Genomic DNA, 15,462 nt, shown 5'->3' with positions numbered 1-15,462 from the left:
CATCTGGAAAATGGGGATTAAGACTGTGAGCCCCACGTGGGACAACCTGATCACCCTGTAACCTCCCCAGGGCTTAGAACAGTGCTTTGCACATAGTAAGCGCTTAATAAATGCCATCATCATTATTCACTCATTCATTAGAAGCAGCGTGGCTTAGTGGAAAGAGCGCGGGCTTTGGAGTCAGAAGTCATAGGTCCAAATCCTGGCTCTGTCAATTGTCAGCTGTGTGACTTTGGGCAGGTCACAACTTCTCTGTGCCTCAGTTACCTCATCTGTAAAATGGGGATTAAGACCGTGAGCCCCCCGTGGGACAACCTGATCACCTTGTAACCTCCCCAGAGCTTAGAACAGTGCTTTGCGCATAGTAAGTGCTTAATTATTGTTATTAATAATAATAATAATAATAATAATAATAATAATAATAATAATAATGGCATTTGTTAAGTCCTTACTATTTGTGAAGCACTGTTCTAAGGACTGGGGGTGGGGGCAGTACAAGATTATCAGATTGTCCCACATGGGCTCACAGTCTTTATCCCCATTTTACAGATGAGGTAACTGAGGCCCAGAGAAGTTAAGTGACTTGACCAGAGTCCCACAGCTGACAAGTGACGGAGCCGGGATTAGAACCCATGACCTCTGGCTCCCAGCCCATGCTCTTTCCACTGAGCCACGCTGCTTCTAAAATAAATGCCATCATTATTGCTATTATATTCATTCAATTCATTCAATCGTATTTACTGAGCTCTTACTGTGTGCAAAGCACTGTACTAAGCACTTGGAAAGTACAATTCAGCAACAAAGAGCGACAATCCCTGCCCACAACGGGCTCACAGTCTAGAAGGGGGAAGACAGACATCAAGACTGTGAGCCCACTGTGGGGTAGGGACCGTCTCTATATGTTGCCAACTTGTACTTCACAAGCGCTTAGTACAGTGCTCTGCACACAGTAAGCGCTCAATAAATATGATTGAATGAATGAATGAAAAACAAGTAAACCAGCAACTGTAGCATCAATATAAATAAATAGAATTAGAGAGATATATACATGTCAAAACAAACAGACAAGTACTAAGCGCTTGGGAGTACAAAATAACAATAAGCCGATACATTCCCTGCCCACAGTGAGGCTATAATCCAGTCATCTAAGTCCACTAAGGACTGGAAAAGGGGAAAGGAGACCGTGGCTGAACCCAAGGAAGAACTTCTCATCTTCCGGGATGATGGACATTGGAGCGGGTGGACGATGATGCAGAGCTTAAGGATTTTCTCGGATGCTGAGAGAGCCCCATCATCTAATAATAATAATAATAATAATAATAATAATAATAATGATATTTGTTAAGCGCTAAGCGCCAAGCACTGTTCTAAGCGTTGGGGTAGATACAAGGTAATCATCTCAGAGGTGGGGGGGTGGGGGACAAAGAAGAACACAGTGCAAACCACATTCCTTCTAGACTGTGAGCCCGCTGTTGGGTAGGGACTGTCTCTATATGTTGCCAACCCGTACTTCCCAATCAATCAATCAATCAATCAATCAATCGTATTTATTGAGCGCTTACTGTGTGCAGAGCACTGTACTAAGTGCTTGGGAAGTACAAGTTGGCAACATATGGAGACGGTCCCTACCCAACAGTGGGCTCACAATCTAGAAGGGGGAGACAGCGAACAAAACCAAACACATTAACAAAATAAAATAAATAGAATAGCTATGTACAAGTAAAATAAATAAACAAATAGAGTAATAAATATGTACAAACTATATACAGGTGCTGTGGGGAAGGGAAGGAGGTAGTACAGTGCTCTGCACACAGTAAGCGCTCAATAAATACGATTGATTGATTGGTTGATTGGACCAGGCTTAGTCACCTCAAGTGAGCAGTCATCTGCCTTAGACTGATGAGGAAGTAAGTGTCCCCTCACTTGACCTGGTTGGGTGGGCTATTCCACTAGTCTAAGGCTCAGTGGCTAGAGCCCGGGCTTTGGAGTCGGAGGTCATGGGTTCTAATCCCAGCTCCGCCACGTCTGCTGTGTGACCCTGGGCAAGCCACTTCACTTCTCCGAGCCTCAGTTCCCTCATCTGGAAAATGGGGATTAAGACTGTGAGCCTCACATGGGACAACCTGATCGCCTAAGCGCCCCCGGCGCTTAGAACAGTCCTTTGCACATAGTAAGCATTTAACAAATGCCATTATTATTATTATTATTATTATTGAATACCAATATTATTATTATTATTATTATTACTATTATTACCACCCCCAACCCACCCAACAAGGTCGGGTCAACGGGGCTTCATTCAGGGGCTGTCAGAGAGCTCGTAGGCATGGGCCAGGCTTTTTAAACCAGTACTCTGAGAAGCAGCAAGGTTTAGCAGATAGAGTGTGGGCCTGGGAAGGGCCAGGCTTGGCATTTTTTTTTTTATAAAGCGCTTACTATGTTCAAAGCACTGTTCTAAGCGCTGGGGAGGTTACAAGGTGATCAGGTTGTCCCACGGGGGGCTCACAGTCTTCATCCCCATTTTACAGATGAGGTAACTGAGGACCAGGGAAGTTAAGTGTCTCGCCCAAAGTCACCCAGCTGACAATTGGCGGAGCCGGGATTTGAACACCTGACCTCTGACTCCAAAGCCCGGGCTCTTTCCACTGAACCACACTGCTTCTCTACTATAATATCTGCTTCTCTGGTTATAATCCCATCTCCCCCCCACACTCACCCTCTGTGTGACTCTGGGTAAGTCACTTCACTTCACTGGTTCTCAGCTACCGCATCTGTGAAATGGGGAGCTGTGAGCCCCATGTGGGACATAGACTGTGTCCAACTTGACTCTCTTGTATCTACACCAGTGTTTAGTACAGTGCCTGGCACATAGTAATCACGTAACAAATATCATCAAAAAAAAAAAAGAGAAACAGATTCATTCATTCATTCAATCGTATTTATTGAGAGCTTACTGTGTGCAGAGCACTGTACTACTACTACTAATAATAATAATGATGGCATTTATTAAGCGCTTACTATGTGCAAAGCACTGTTCTAAGCTCTGGGGAGGTTACAAGGTGATCAGGCTGTCCCACGGGGGGCTCACTATCTTAATCCCCATTTTACAGATGAGGTCATTGAGGCCCAGAGAAGTTAAGTGACTTGCCCAGAGTCACACAGCTGACAACTGGCAGAGCCGGGATTTGAACCCCTGACCTCTGACTCCGAAGCCCGGGCTCTTTCCACTAAGCCACGCTGCTTCTCCAAGCAGCGCTTGGGACGTCCAAGTCGGCAACATATAGAGACGGTCCCTACCCAACAACGGGCTCACAGTCTAGAAGGGGGAGACAGACAACGAAACAAAACACGTAGAGAGGTGTCACTTGTCTGCTATGTGACCTTGGACAAGTCTTTTCTTTGCACCTCAGTCGCCTCATCTGTAAAATGGGGATTAAGGCTTTGAGCCAAATGTGGGTCAGGGACTGTGCCCGACCTCTCTCCCTCTCCCTCTCCCCCTCTCCCCCTCGTCCCCCTCTCCATCCCCCCCATCTTACCTCCTTCCCTTCCCCACAGCACCTGTATATATGTATATATGTTTGTACATATTTATTACTCTATTTATTTATTTTACTTGTACATATCTATTCTATTTATTTTATTTTGTTAGTATGTTTGGTTTTGTTCTCTGTCTCCCCCTTTTAGACTGTGAGCCCACTGTTGGGTAGGGACTGTCTCTATATGTTGCCAATTTGTACTTCCAAAGCGCTTAGTACAGTGCTCTGCACATAGTAAGCGCTCAATAAATACGACTGATGATGATGATGACCTGATTACCATGTATCTACCCCAGCGCTTAGAACAGTGCCAGGCACATAGTAAGCATTTGAGAAATGACATTAAAAGGAAAAAAAAGGGGACTGGCAGGGATGGAAAGATCTGGAATGACGCTCCATCTAATGGATATCAGCAAGAGCTTGGATCCCTCCGCCTCTGTCTCTCCCTGCCCAACCACAGGGTCCTGTCTGGCCCTCTCTCTTCCCGGTTTTCCCGGGAAGACACTTACCGATGACGGACGTGAACAGCTCGGGAGCGGAGCTTCCAGCTGCCATGAATGTGGCTCCCGCCACGTCTTCGCTCAGATGCAATCGCTGCAAGAGAACAAACGGAGATCGAAGTTAGACCAACCAACTCCCTCCAACAGGGGCCACGGTCCCGAGCTCGGCCTCCTAATTGCCAAGTGGTTTTTCCATACTTCGACAGGAAGGGACGCCTCGAGGAAGGGAAGCCAGGGAAAACGGATACGGGTTGATTGGCTGCTTTTCTTTAAGGGAAGCCATGTTTTACCTTTTTAACCTATGTGAGACAGGGGAAGATGAATAGTAATAATAATAATAATAATAATGATGGCATTTATTAAGCGCTTACTACATGCAAAGCACTGTTCTAAGCGCTGGGGAGGTTACAAGGTGATCAGGTTGTCCCTCGTGGGGCTCACAGTCTTAGTCCCCATTTTACAGATGAGGGAACTGAGGCCCAGAGAAGTTAAGTGACTTGCCCAACGTCACACAGCTGACAATTGGCAGAGCCGGGATTTGAACCCATGACCTCTGACTCCAAAGCCCGGGCTCTTTCCTACTGAGCCACGCTGCTTCTCTTCTCTATGAAGTGATCATCTGTCCCACGCTAGGCCCCATTATTCCATTATTCCATTATGTTGCCAACTTGTACTTCCCAAGCGCTCTGTACAGTGCTCTGCACACAGTAAGCGCTCAATAAATACGATTGAATGAATGAATGGATGGATGAATTCCATTATTTTTTAACAGAATTTGTTAAGTGCTTCCTATCGGTCAAGCACTGTTTTAAGCACTGCGATAGATACAAGTTAATCAGGTCAGACACAGTCCATGCTCCATATAGAGCTCACACTCTAAGTAGGAGGAAGAATAGGTTCACCGAATCTCTATTTTGCAGTTGAGGAAACTGAGGCACAGAGAAGTTAAGGGGCTCACCCAAGGTCACACAGCAGTCAAGTGGAGGAGCAGGGATTAGAACCCACGTCCCCTGACTCCCAAGCCCGGGCTCTTTCCACTAGTCTACGCTACTTTTTTTTTTTTTTGGTATTTGTTAAGCACTTACTATGTGCCAAGCACTGTTCTAAGCGCTGGGGTAGATACAAGTCAATCGGGTTGTCCCACGTGGGGCTTAAAGTCATAATCCCCATTTTCCAGATGAGGGAACTGAGGCCCAGAAAAGTGAAGTGACTTGCCTAAGGTCACACACCATCTCTATACGTTGCCAACTTGTACTTCCCAAGAGCTTAGTCCAGTGCTCTGCACACAGTAAGTGCTCAATAAATACGATTGAATGAATGAATGAGCAGCGGACAAGTGACGGAGTCGGCATTCGAACCCACGACTTCGGACTCCCAAGCCCGGGCTCTTTCCAGTGAGCCACGCTGCTTCTCACCAGCTACGTCACCAATTGTCAGTAATATATACCACTCTCACAGTTTTCTCAGTTTTTGCTCTAAGAAGCCACCATATTCATCATCATCATCATCATCAATCGTATTTATTGAGCGCTTACTATGCGCAGAGCACTGGACTAAGCGCTTGGGAAGTACAAATTGGCAACATATGGAGACAGTCCCTACCCAACAGTGGGCTCACAGTCTAAAAGGGGGAGACAGAGAACAAAACCAAACATACTAACAAAATAAAATAAATAGAATAGATATGTACGAGTAAAATAAATAAATAGAGTAATAAATAAATGAATAGAGTATTTATTTAGGGATTAAATCTCTAGGGATTAGATCTCTAAGGATTATAATCTCTAGGGATTAGAGAAATTCATTTCTAGTTTATTCTTTGACCAATAACTGGTAGCTGCACTTCTCTCCTCTACCATGGGGGGGCAGTGTGGTCTAGTGGACAACTATACTGAACGTTCTTCCAGTTCCAAAGTTAATGGTAATAATGATAATAGTAGTAGTGGTAATAATAATAATAATAATAATAATAATAATAATAATAATAATAATGGTACCCGTTAAGCGCTTACTATATGCCAAGCACTGTTCTAAGTACTGGGATAGTTACAAGTTAATCAGGTTGGACCCAATCCCTGTTCCACCACGTGTCCTCATTTTACAGATTCATTCATTCAGTCGTATTTATTGAGCGCTTACTGTGTGCAGAGCACTGGACTAAGCGCTTGGGAAGTCCAAGTCGGCAACATTATAGAGACGGTGTCTACTCAACAGCGGGCTCACAGATACAAGGTAGTCGGGTTGTCCCCCGTGGGGCTCAGTCTTAAACCCCACTTTCCAGATGAGGGAACTGAGGCCCAGAGGAGTGACTTGCCCAAGGTCGCACAGCAGACAAGTTGAGGAGCCGGGGTTAGATAGAATACGTTCCCGGGAGCGCAGGGACCCCGACCTTCCATGTTCCCCTGAGGCACAGAGGTGATGTGACTTGCCCAAGGTCACACAGCACACGTCGCGGAGCTGGGATTAGAACCGGGATTAGAGAGTTCCACAATGACTCCTCTATGGACGAAGACCCTTCTTGCAATAATAATAGTGATGGTATTTGTTAAGCACTTACTATGTGCAAAGCACTGTTCTAAGCGCTGGGGAGGCTACAAGGTGATCGGGTTGTCCCATGGGGGGCTTACAGTTTTAATCCCCATTTTACAGATGAGGTAACTGAGGCCCAGAGAAGTTAAGTGACTTGCCCAGAGTCACACAGCTGACAGTTGGCAGAGGTGGGATTTGAACCCATGACCTCTGACTCCAAAGCCCATGCTCTTTCCACTGAGCCACACTGCTTCTCTAATACCAATACCAATTCAGGAGTCTGAAGGTCATGGCTTCTAATCCCGGCTCTGCCACTCGTCCGCTGTGTGATCTTGGGCAAGTCACTTCGCCTCTCTGGGCCTCAGTTACCTCATCTGTAAAATGGGGATTGAGACTGTGAGCCCCACATGGGACGGAGACTATATCATCATCATCAATCGTATTCATTGAGCGCTTACTGTGGGCAGAGCACTGTACTAAGCGCTTGGGAAGTACAAGTATCCAACTCGATTTGCTTGTATCCACCCAGGTACTTAGTACGGTGCCTGGCACATAGTAAGTGCTTAACAAATACAATCATTATTCAATCAATCAATCAATCAATCGTATTTATTGAGCGCTTACTGTGTGCAGAGCACTGTACTAAGCACTTGGGAAGTACAAGCTGGCAACACATAGAGGCGGTCCCTACCCAACAGTGGGCTCACAGTCTAAAATTATTATTATTTAATATTTAATGGTTAATAATAATTTTATTGTTTAATATTATTAATTATTATAATTATATGCACTTAAGAATAATAATTGTGTTATTTATTCAGCCCTTACTGTGTGCCAGGCACTGTACTGAGCCCTGGGGTGGACTGTGTGGTACTGTGAGAAACTACGTGCTGAGGAGGTGGGATTAAGTAGATGGAAGAGGCAGTAGAGCGGGAAAGGAGGGTTGCGGGTGGGATATCTTTTTCCAGGAAGACTTCCTCAAGGAGAGCCATGATTTCAGTAGGGTTTGGAAGGCGGGGAGAGAGATTGGCTGCTGAATATGAAGGGGAAGGGACTTACAGGATGTAGAAAAAGGGTCGGCCGGGAGATAGAGCTGATTTTAGACCGTGAGCCCACTGTTGGGTAGGGACCGTCTTTATATGTTGCCAACTTGTACTTCCCAAGCGCTTAGTACAGTGCTCTGCACACAGTAAGCGCTCAATAAATACGATTGATGATGATGATGATTTTAGACCGTGAGCCCACTGTTGGGTAGGGACCGTCTCTATATGTTGCCAACTTGTACTTCCCAAGCGCTTAGTACAGTGCCCTGCACACAGTAAGCGCTCAATAAATCCGATTGATTGATTGATTGATTGGGGTGCAGGGAGTAGGTTAGCCTGAGAAGAGCAAAGTGTGGCGGGTGGGTGGTAATGGGAGAAGAGCAAGGATAAGTCCTGGCCAGGTAAACTGAGGGACTGATGTTCTTAGGCCGCACGCGAGCCTGCTTTGGGTCTTGCAGCCCTCTCTCAACAGTGTGAGCCCACTGTTGGGTAGGGACCGTCTCTCTATGTTGCCAACTTGTACTTCCCAAGCGCTTAGTACAGTGCTCTGCACACAGTAAGCGCTCAATAAATACGATTGAATGAATGAATGAATGAATGCATGAATGAATGAATGAATGAATGAATGAACCGAGGCACAGAGCTTGGGACTGTGCTTCACCAGGGCTTTACGACCTCCCTGCTTACAGGGTGTTCCATTTCATCTCAATGTGCTGTGGCTGCTTAGGGTTCCAGTTGACATCTGTTCTTAATCAATCAATCGATGGTATTTACTGAGCGCTTCCTGTGTGCATAGCACTGTACTAACTGCTTGGGAGAGAACCAACCAGTATTTATTTATTTATTTTATTTGTACATATTTAGTCTATTTATTTTATTTTGTTAGTATGTTTTGTTTTGTTCTCTGTCTTCCCCTTCTAGACTGTGAGCCCACTGTTGGGTAAGGACCATCTCTACCTGTTGCCAACTTGGACTTCCCAAGCGCTTAGTACAGTGCTCTGCACACAGTAAGCGCTCAATAAATACAATTGAATGAATGAATGAATGGGAGAGAACCAACCAGTAGCAGCGTGGCTCAGTGGAAAGAGCCCGGGCTTTGGAGTCAGAGGTCTTGGGTTCAAATCCCCTCTCCGCCAGCTGTCAGCTGTGTGACTTTGGGCAAGTCACTTAACTTCTCTGGGCCTCAGTTCCCTCATCTGTAAAATGGGGATTATGACTGTGAGCCCCCCGTGGGACAACCTAATCACCTTGTAACCTCCCCAGTGCTTAGAACAGTGCTTTGCACATAGTAAGTGCTTAATAGATGCTATTATTATTATTATTATTATTATTATTATTATTATTATTATTATTAGGCATGCCATTTCATCTCATTGTACTGTGGCTGCTTGGGGATCCAGCTGACATCTGTTCTTAATCAGTCAATCGATGGTATTTACTGAGCGCTTCCTGTATGCAGAGCACTGCACTAACTGCTTGGGAGAGAACCAACCGGTACTTATTTATTTATTTTATTTGTACATATTTAGTCTATTTTATTTTGTTAATATGTTTTGTTTTGTTCTCTGTCTTCCCCTTCTAGACTGTGAGCCCACTGTTGGGTAAGGACCGTCTCTACCTGTTGCCAACTTGGACTTCCCAAGCGCTTAGTACAGTGCTCTGCACACAGTAAGCGCTCAATAAATACAACTGAATGAATGAATGAATGGGAGAGAACCAACCAGTAGCAGCGTGGCTCAGTGGAAACAGCCCGGGCTTTGGAGTCAGAGGTCTTGGGTTCAAATCCCCTCTCCGCCAGCTGTCAGCTGTGTGACTTGGGGCAAGTCACTTCACTTCTCTGGGCCTCAGTTACCTCATCTGTAAAATGGGGATTATGACTGTGAGCCCCCCAGGGGACAATTTAATCACCTTGTAACCTCCCCAGCGCTTAGAACAGTGCTTTGCACATAGTAAGTGCTTAATAGATGCCATTATTATTATTATTATTATTATTATTATTATTATTAGGCATGCCATTTCATCTCATTGTACTGTGGCTGCTTGGGGATCCAGCTGACATCTGTTCTTAATCAATCGATGGATGGTATTTACTGAGCGCTTCTTGTGGGCAGAGCACTGCACTAACTGCTTGGGAGAGAACCAACCAGCAGCTGCGTGGTTAAATGGAAAGAGCCCGGGCTTTGGAGTCAGAGGTCTTGGGTTCAAATCCCCTCTCCGCCAACTGTCAGCTGTGTGACTTTGGGCAAGTCACTTAACTTCTCTGGGCCTCAGTTCCCTCATCTGTAAAATGGGGATTAAGACTGTGAGCCCCCTGCGGGACAACCTGATCACCTTGTAACCTCCCCAGTGCTTAGAACAGTGCTTTGCACGTAGTAAGTGCTTAATAGATGCCATTATTATTATTATTATTAGGCATGCCATTTCATCTCATTGTACTGTGGCTGCTTGGGGATCCAGCTGACATCTGTTCTTAATCAATCGATCGATGGTATTTACTGAGCGCTTCCTGTGTGCAGAGCACTGCACTAACTGCTTGGGAGAGAACCAACCAGCAGCAGCGTGGTTCAGTGGAAAGAGTCCGGGCTTTGGAGTCAGAGGTCATGGGTTCAAATCCCCTCTCTGCCAACTGTCAGCTGTGTGACTTTGAGCAAGTCACTTAACTTCTCTGGGCCTCAGTTCCCTCATCTGTAAAATGGGGATTAAGACTGTGAGCCCACCATGGGACAACTTGATCACCTTGTAACCTCCCCAGCGCTTAGAACGTGCTTTGCACATAGTAAGCACTTAATAGATGCCATTATTATTATTATAGGGCATGCCATTTCATCTCATTGTACTGTGGCTGCTTGGGGATCCAGCTGACATCTGTTCTTAATCAATCGATCGATGGTATTTACTGAGCGCTTCCTGTGTGCAGAGCACTGCATTAACTGCTTGGGAGAGAACCAACCAGCAGCAGTGTGGCTCAGTGGAAAGAGCACGGGCTTTGGGGTCAGAGGTCTTGGGTTCAAATCCCCTCTCCATCAACTGTCAGCTGTGTGACTTTGGGCAAGTCACTTCATTCCTCTGGGCCTCAGTTCCCTCATCTGTAAAATGGGGATTAAGGCTGTGAGCCCCCCGTGGGACAACCTGATCACCTTGTAACCTCCCCAGTGCTTAGAACAGTGCTTTGCACATAGTAAGCGCTTAATAAATGCCATTATTATTATTATTATTATAAGGTAATCAGGTTGTCTCACGTGGGGCTCACCGTTCTTAATCTCCATTTTGCAGGTGAGGTGACTGAGACACGGAGAAGTTAAGTGACTTGCCCAAGGTCACACAGCAGACAAGTGGCAGAGCCGGGATTAGAGAAACAGCGTGGCTTAGTGGGAGTCAGAGGTCATGGGTTCAAATCCCAGCTCTGCCAATTGTCAGCTGGGTGACTTTGGGCAAGTGACTTAACTTCTCTGGGCCTCAGTTCCCTCATCTGTAAAATGGGGATTAAGACTGTGAGCCCCCCCATGGGACAACCTGATCACCTTGTAACCTCCTCAGCATTTAGAACAGTGCTTTGCACATAGTAAGCGCTTAATAAATGCCATTATTATTATCATTATTAGAACCTACATCCTCTGACTCTCAAGCCCGGGCTTTTAATAATAATAATAATAATAATTTTTGCCACTAGGCCATGCTTAAGCACTTATCTGATTGGAGCGATGTGGTATTGGGAAGGCAGCTAGGCCCCGGTGTTCCAGAATCAATTAGTCAATCAATCAATCCATGGTATTTATTGAGCATTTATTGGGTTCAGAGCACTGTACTATGTGCTTGGAAAAGTACAACAGAGTTGGTAAACCACAGGAGTTTGTAGTCTACAGTGGGAGACAGATATTAAAATAAATCACAGAGTGGGGAAATAGTAGTGTGAAAGGATATGTACTTCAGTGCTGTGGGGCTGGGGTGAGAATCAACATACTTAAGGGGTTAATGACCAAATACATAGGTAATACAGAGGGGAGGGCACATAGGGGAAATATGGGCATTTTCCCAGAGAAGCAGCATGGCTCAGTGGAAAGAGCACGGGCTGGGGAGCCAGAGGTCATGGGTTCAAATCCCGGCTCCACCATTCGTCTGCTGTGTGACCTTGGGCAAGTCGCTTAACTTCTCTGGGCCTCAGTTCCCTCATCTGTAAAATGGGGATGAAGACTGTGAGCCCCACGTGGGACAACCTGATTACCTTGTACCTACCCCAGCGCTTAGAACAGTGCTTGGCACATAGTAACCGCTTAACAAATACCAACATTATTATTACGGGCTTAGTCGAGGAAGGCCTCTTGGAAGAAACGTGAGTTTAGTAGGGTTTTGAAGGTGGGAAAAATATGTCTACCAGCTCTGTTCTACTGTACTCTCCCAAGAGCTTGGTACAGTGCTCCGTACACAGTAAGCACTCAATAAATCCGATGGATCGATTGACTGTCAGATATGAAGGAGGAGGGAGGCCAGAGCACAGGTGGCAGGATAGAGGAGATGGAGGTGGGCGTTGGAAGAGTGAAGTGCGCGGGCTGGGCTGCCATAGGACATCGGAGAGTGGGAGAGCTTCGGCTGCAATTTTTTCCAGCGGCGGAGCTGACCTCCTCTGTCCATGCTGCTGTCGTTTCCGAGGCCTCCTCCTCCTCACTCACCCTTCCTTACATCCACCACCCCTCTCGGTTTCCTCTCTCTCTTCCAAGCCTCTTCTTTCTTCCCCGATTTCATCCGTAGGAATATTCAATAGGCAGAAACTGTGCCCTGTGGCCTCACCTCACCGTGCCCTTCCTGCCCTTGTCTACCCGTCCTGCTCCGTTCCTGCCCCTAATATGCCCTCAGGCCAAGCCCACAGCAGTTATTAATCATCATCATCATCATCAATCGTATTTATTGAGCGCTTACTGTGTGCAGAGCACTGTACTAAGCGCTTGGGAAGTACAAATTGGCAACGTATAGAGACAGTCCCTACCCAACAGTGGGCTCACATCCCGAGGGAAATCTTGTAAAGAGAAAGCCGAGAAATACGGCTGCAGGATAGAGCGGACCTTCCGGCCGGATGAGGGTCCCTTCTTCATCATCTCACGCCCAGAGCCTTGTCTGATGAAATAATTGTGGCAAGAAGAGTGCCCTTTGCTTCCTGGAACCTGTAAACGTGGGTCTGTGCACATTCATTCATTTCATTCAATCGTATTTATTAAGCACTTACTGTGTGCAGAGCACTGTACTAAGCGCTTGGGAATACAACTTGGCATGCATTCAATCATATTTATTGAGCGTTTTCTGTGTGCGGAGTACTGTACTAAGCATTTAGGAGAGTACAATATAACAATAAACAGACACATTCCCTGCCCACACTGAGCTTACAAAAGAGGGGGAGACAGACATTAATTGAAATAAATAAATGACAGATAATGTACATAAGTGCTGTGGGGCTGGGAAGAGGCGTGAATAAAGGGAGCAAATCAGGGTGACACAGAAGGAGTGGGAGAAGAGAAAAGGGGGATTTAGGGAAGGCCTCTAGACTGGAAGCTTGTTGTGGGCAGGGAAAAAGTCTACCAACTCTCTTAAATTCATCATCATCAATCGTATTTATTGAGCGCTTACTATGTGCAGAGCACTGTACTAAGCGCTTGGGAAGTACCAATTGGCAACATATAGAGACAGTCCCTACCCAACAGTGGGCTCACAGTCTAAAAATCCATTCATTCAATTGGATTTATTGAGTGCTTGCTATGTTGTGCTCTCCCAAGCGCTTAGTGCAGTGCTTTGCACACAGTAAGCACTGAATAAATATGATTGATTGATTAATCCCACTAGTTTCACACAGCCTCTGTGCCTGCAGAAACCACCTGGGCCTTCCCAGCTCATATTCTGACTCCCCACCCAGGCCTTCCCAGATTAAGCCCCCTTTTCCTCAACTCCCCCTCCTTTCTGCATCACCTCGAATCACTCTCCTTGCCCTTCTTCCCAATCCCCGCCCCACAGCACTTACGTATATGTGTTTATATCTATAAGTCTATTTACACGACGCCTGTCCAATTGTTTTAATGTGTGTATATCTACAATTCTATTTATTTACATTGATGCCTGTTTCCTTTTTTTGATGTCTGTTTCCCTCCTTCTAGGCTGTAAGCCCAGTGTGGGCAGGGATTGTCTCTCTTTATGCTTAATTGTACTTTCCCAGCACTTAATACAGTGCTTGCACAGTAAGCGCTCCATAAATGAATCAATGTCTGAATCCTGAGGCGAGACAGGCTCCTCTGGGAACCCATGCTGAGAAACTGAGGACAAACCCTTCAGATCTAGAGACGTAGAGTGGAGAGAGTGATCCCAATTCTCAGCCGGGCCCCTGATTTCTTTTCTGAAGTGAGGACGTCACTCTTCCGGACTAGGTTTCAAAGCGCGGCAAGGAGATGAAAGGAAGATGAAAGAGGGATCCAGAAATGGTGACGATTTTTTGATTAAAGCGATTTCACTTGGCTCTCACTGGGCTCGATCTCCCTCTAGTTAGGATGACTTTTAATATAAACTCCTTTCCCAACCCGATCCTTTCAACGTTTCTCTCTTTCTGGACTTGGAGAATTAAACAGTCACATTAAAACCAGAGCGAAAAAGAGAGAAAGGTGTTGATGTATGGGACCATGAGACCCTGCATGAGATAGAGAAAAGAATGGGGGTGAGAAAGATGGCGTGAAGAGAGATGTATCATCGGAGGAAAAAGAAGAGGGCCAAAGGTTAATGAGGAGGAAAAATCAGCAGTTGGTAAGAAACTCCATCACCTATATGGTCCACCGTAATGAGCCCAGCTGTCTCCTCAGCCCTGAGGGGGGAGGCTCCCCACGGAAAAGATGGAGAGAAACCAGGTTAGACTATAAATATAGAGAAGCATCCTTAGAGAAGCAGTGTGGCCTAGTGGATAGAGCAGGGGCTTGGGAGTGAGAAGGACCTGTCTACAAATTCTGCCTCTGCCGCTTGTCTGCCGTGTGATCTCGGGCAAGACACCTAACTTCTGTGTGCCTCAGTTACCTCATCTGCAAAATGGGGAATAAGACTCTGAGCCCCACGCGGGACAGGGACCATGTCCACTCTGACAACTTTGTACCTACCCCAGTGCTTAGTGGAGTGTCTGGCACATAGCAAGTGTTTAACAAATACCATAAAAAAACTAGACTTAGGAATCAATCAATCAATCAATCAATGGTACTTCTAGACTGTGAGCCCACTGTTGGGTAGGGACCGTCTCTATATGTTGCCAACTTGTACTTCCCAAGCGCTTAGTACAGTGCTCTGCACACAGTAAGTGCTCAATAAATACGATTGAATGAATGAATTTATTGAGCACCTCTGGTGTGTAGAGCACTGTACCAAGTGCTTATGAGGGTCCGATACAATAGAGTTGGTAGACATGATCCCTGCCATCGAGGAGCTTTCTTGAGTAAGGAATCAGTCCATCAGGGAAGAACCTTTTGGTTAGCAGGGGCCATTTCTAAGCGCTTAGTACAGTGCTCTGCACATAGTAAGCGCTCAATAAATACGATTGATGATTGAATCAATAAATTTATTGAATCAATAAATTCTCCAGTGGAGAATGGGGAGGCCAACGCCTCCACTGAGTTCACCAGCTCCATGCTTTCTGTAAGAGCACAGGACTGGGAATCAGAAGACCTGAGTTCTAATCCCTCCTCTGCCACCTGACTGCTGCGGGACTTAGGGAAAATCACTTCACTTCTCTGTGACTCGGTTACCTCATCGGTAACATGGGGATTAAATCCCCATGGCCAATCATCTTCGTTGTTAGGGATGGTATACGCTGCTTCTCTGTATTTATTCGGCACTTAGTAT

At 45.9% G+C, this 15,462-nt stretch overlaps 1 protein-coding gene across 1 annotated transcript in view; it reads right to left on the bottom strand.

Moving 5' to 3' along the window:
- SLC24A3 (solute carrier family 24 member 3) overlaps nucleotides 1–15,462 on the bottom strand; it is a 515,859-nt gene that overhangs the window by 112,614 nt on the left and 387,783 nt on the right. The window contains exon 6 of the mRNA XM_038745680.1: nucleotides 4,046–4,130. Within this exon, the coding sequence (XP_038601608.1) occupies nucleotides 4,046–4,130 (85 nt within the window). The remainder of the gene's footprint in view (nucleotides 1–4,045; nucleotides 4,131–15,462) is intronic.

Source organism: Tachyglossus aculeatus, chromosome 1, assembly GCF_015852505.1.
Source record: "Tachyglossus aculeatus isolate mTacAcu1 chromosome 1, mTacAcu1.pri, whole genome shotgun sequence".
Lineage (NCBI taxonomy): Eukaryota > Metazoa > Chordata > Mammalia > Monotremata > Tachyglossidae > Tachyglossus > Tachyglossus aculeatus.
This window is presented reverse-complemented; position numbering and strand designations above follow the sequence as displayed.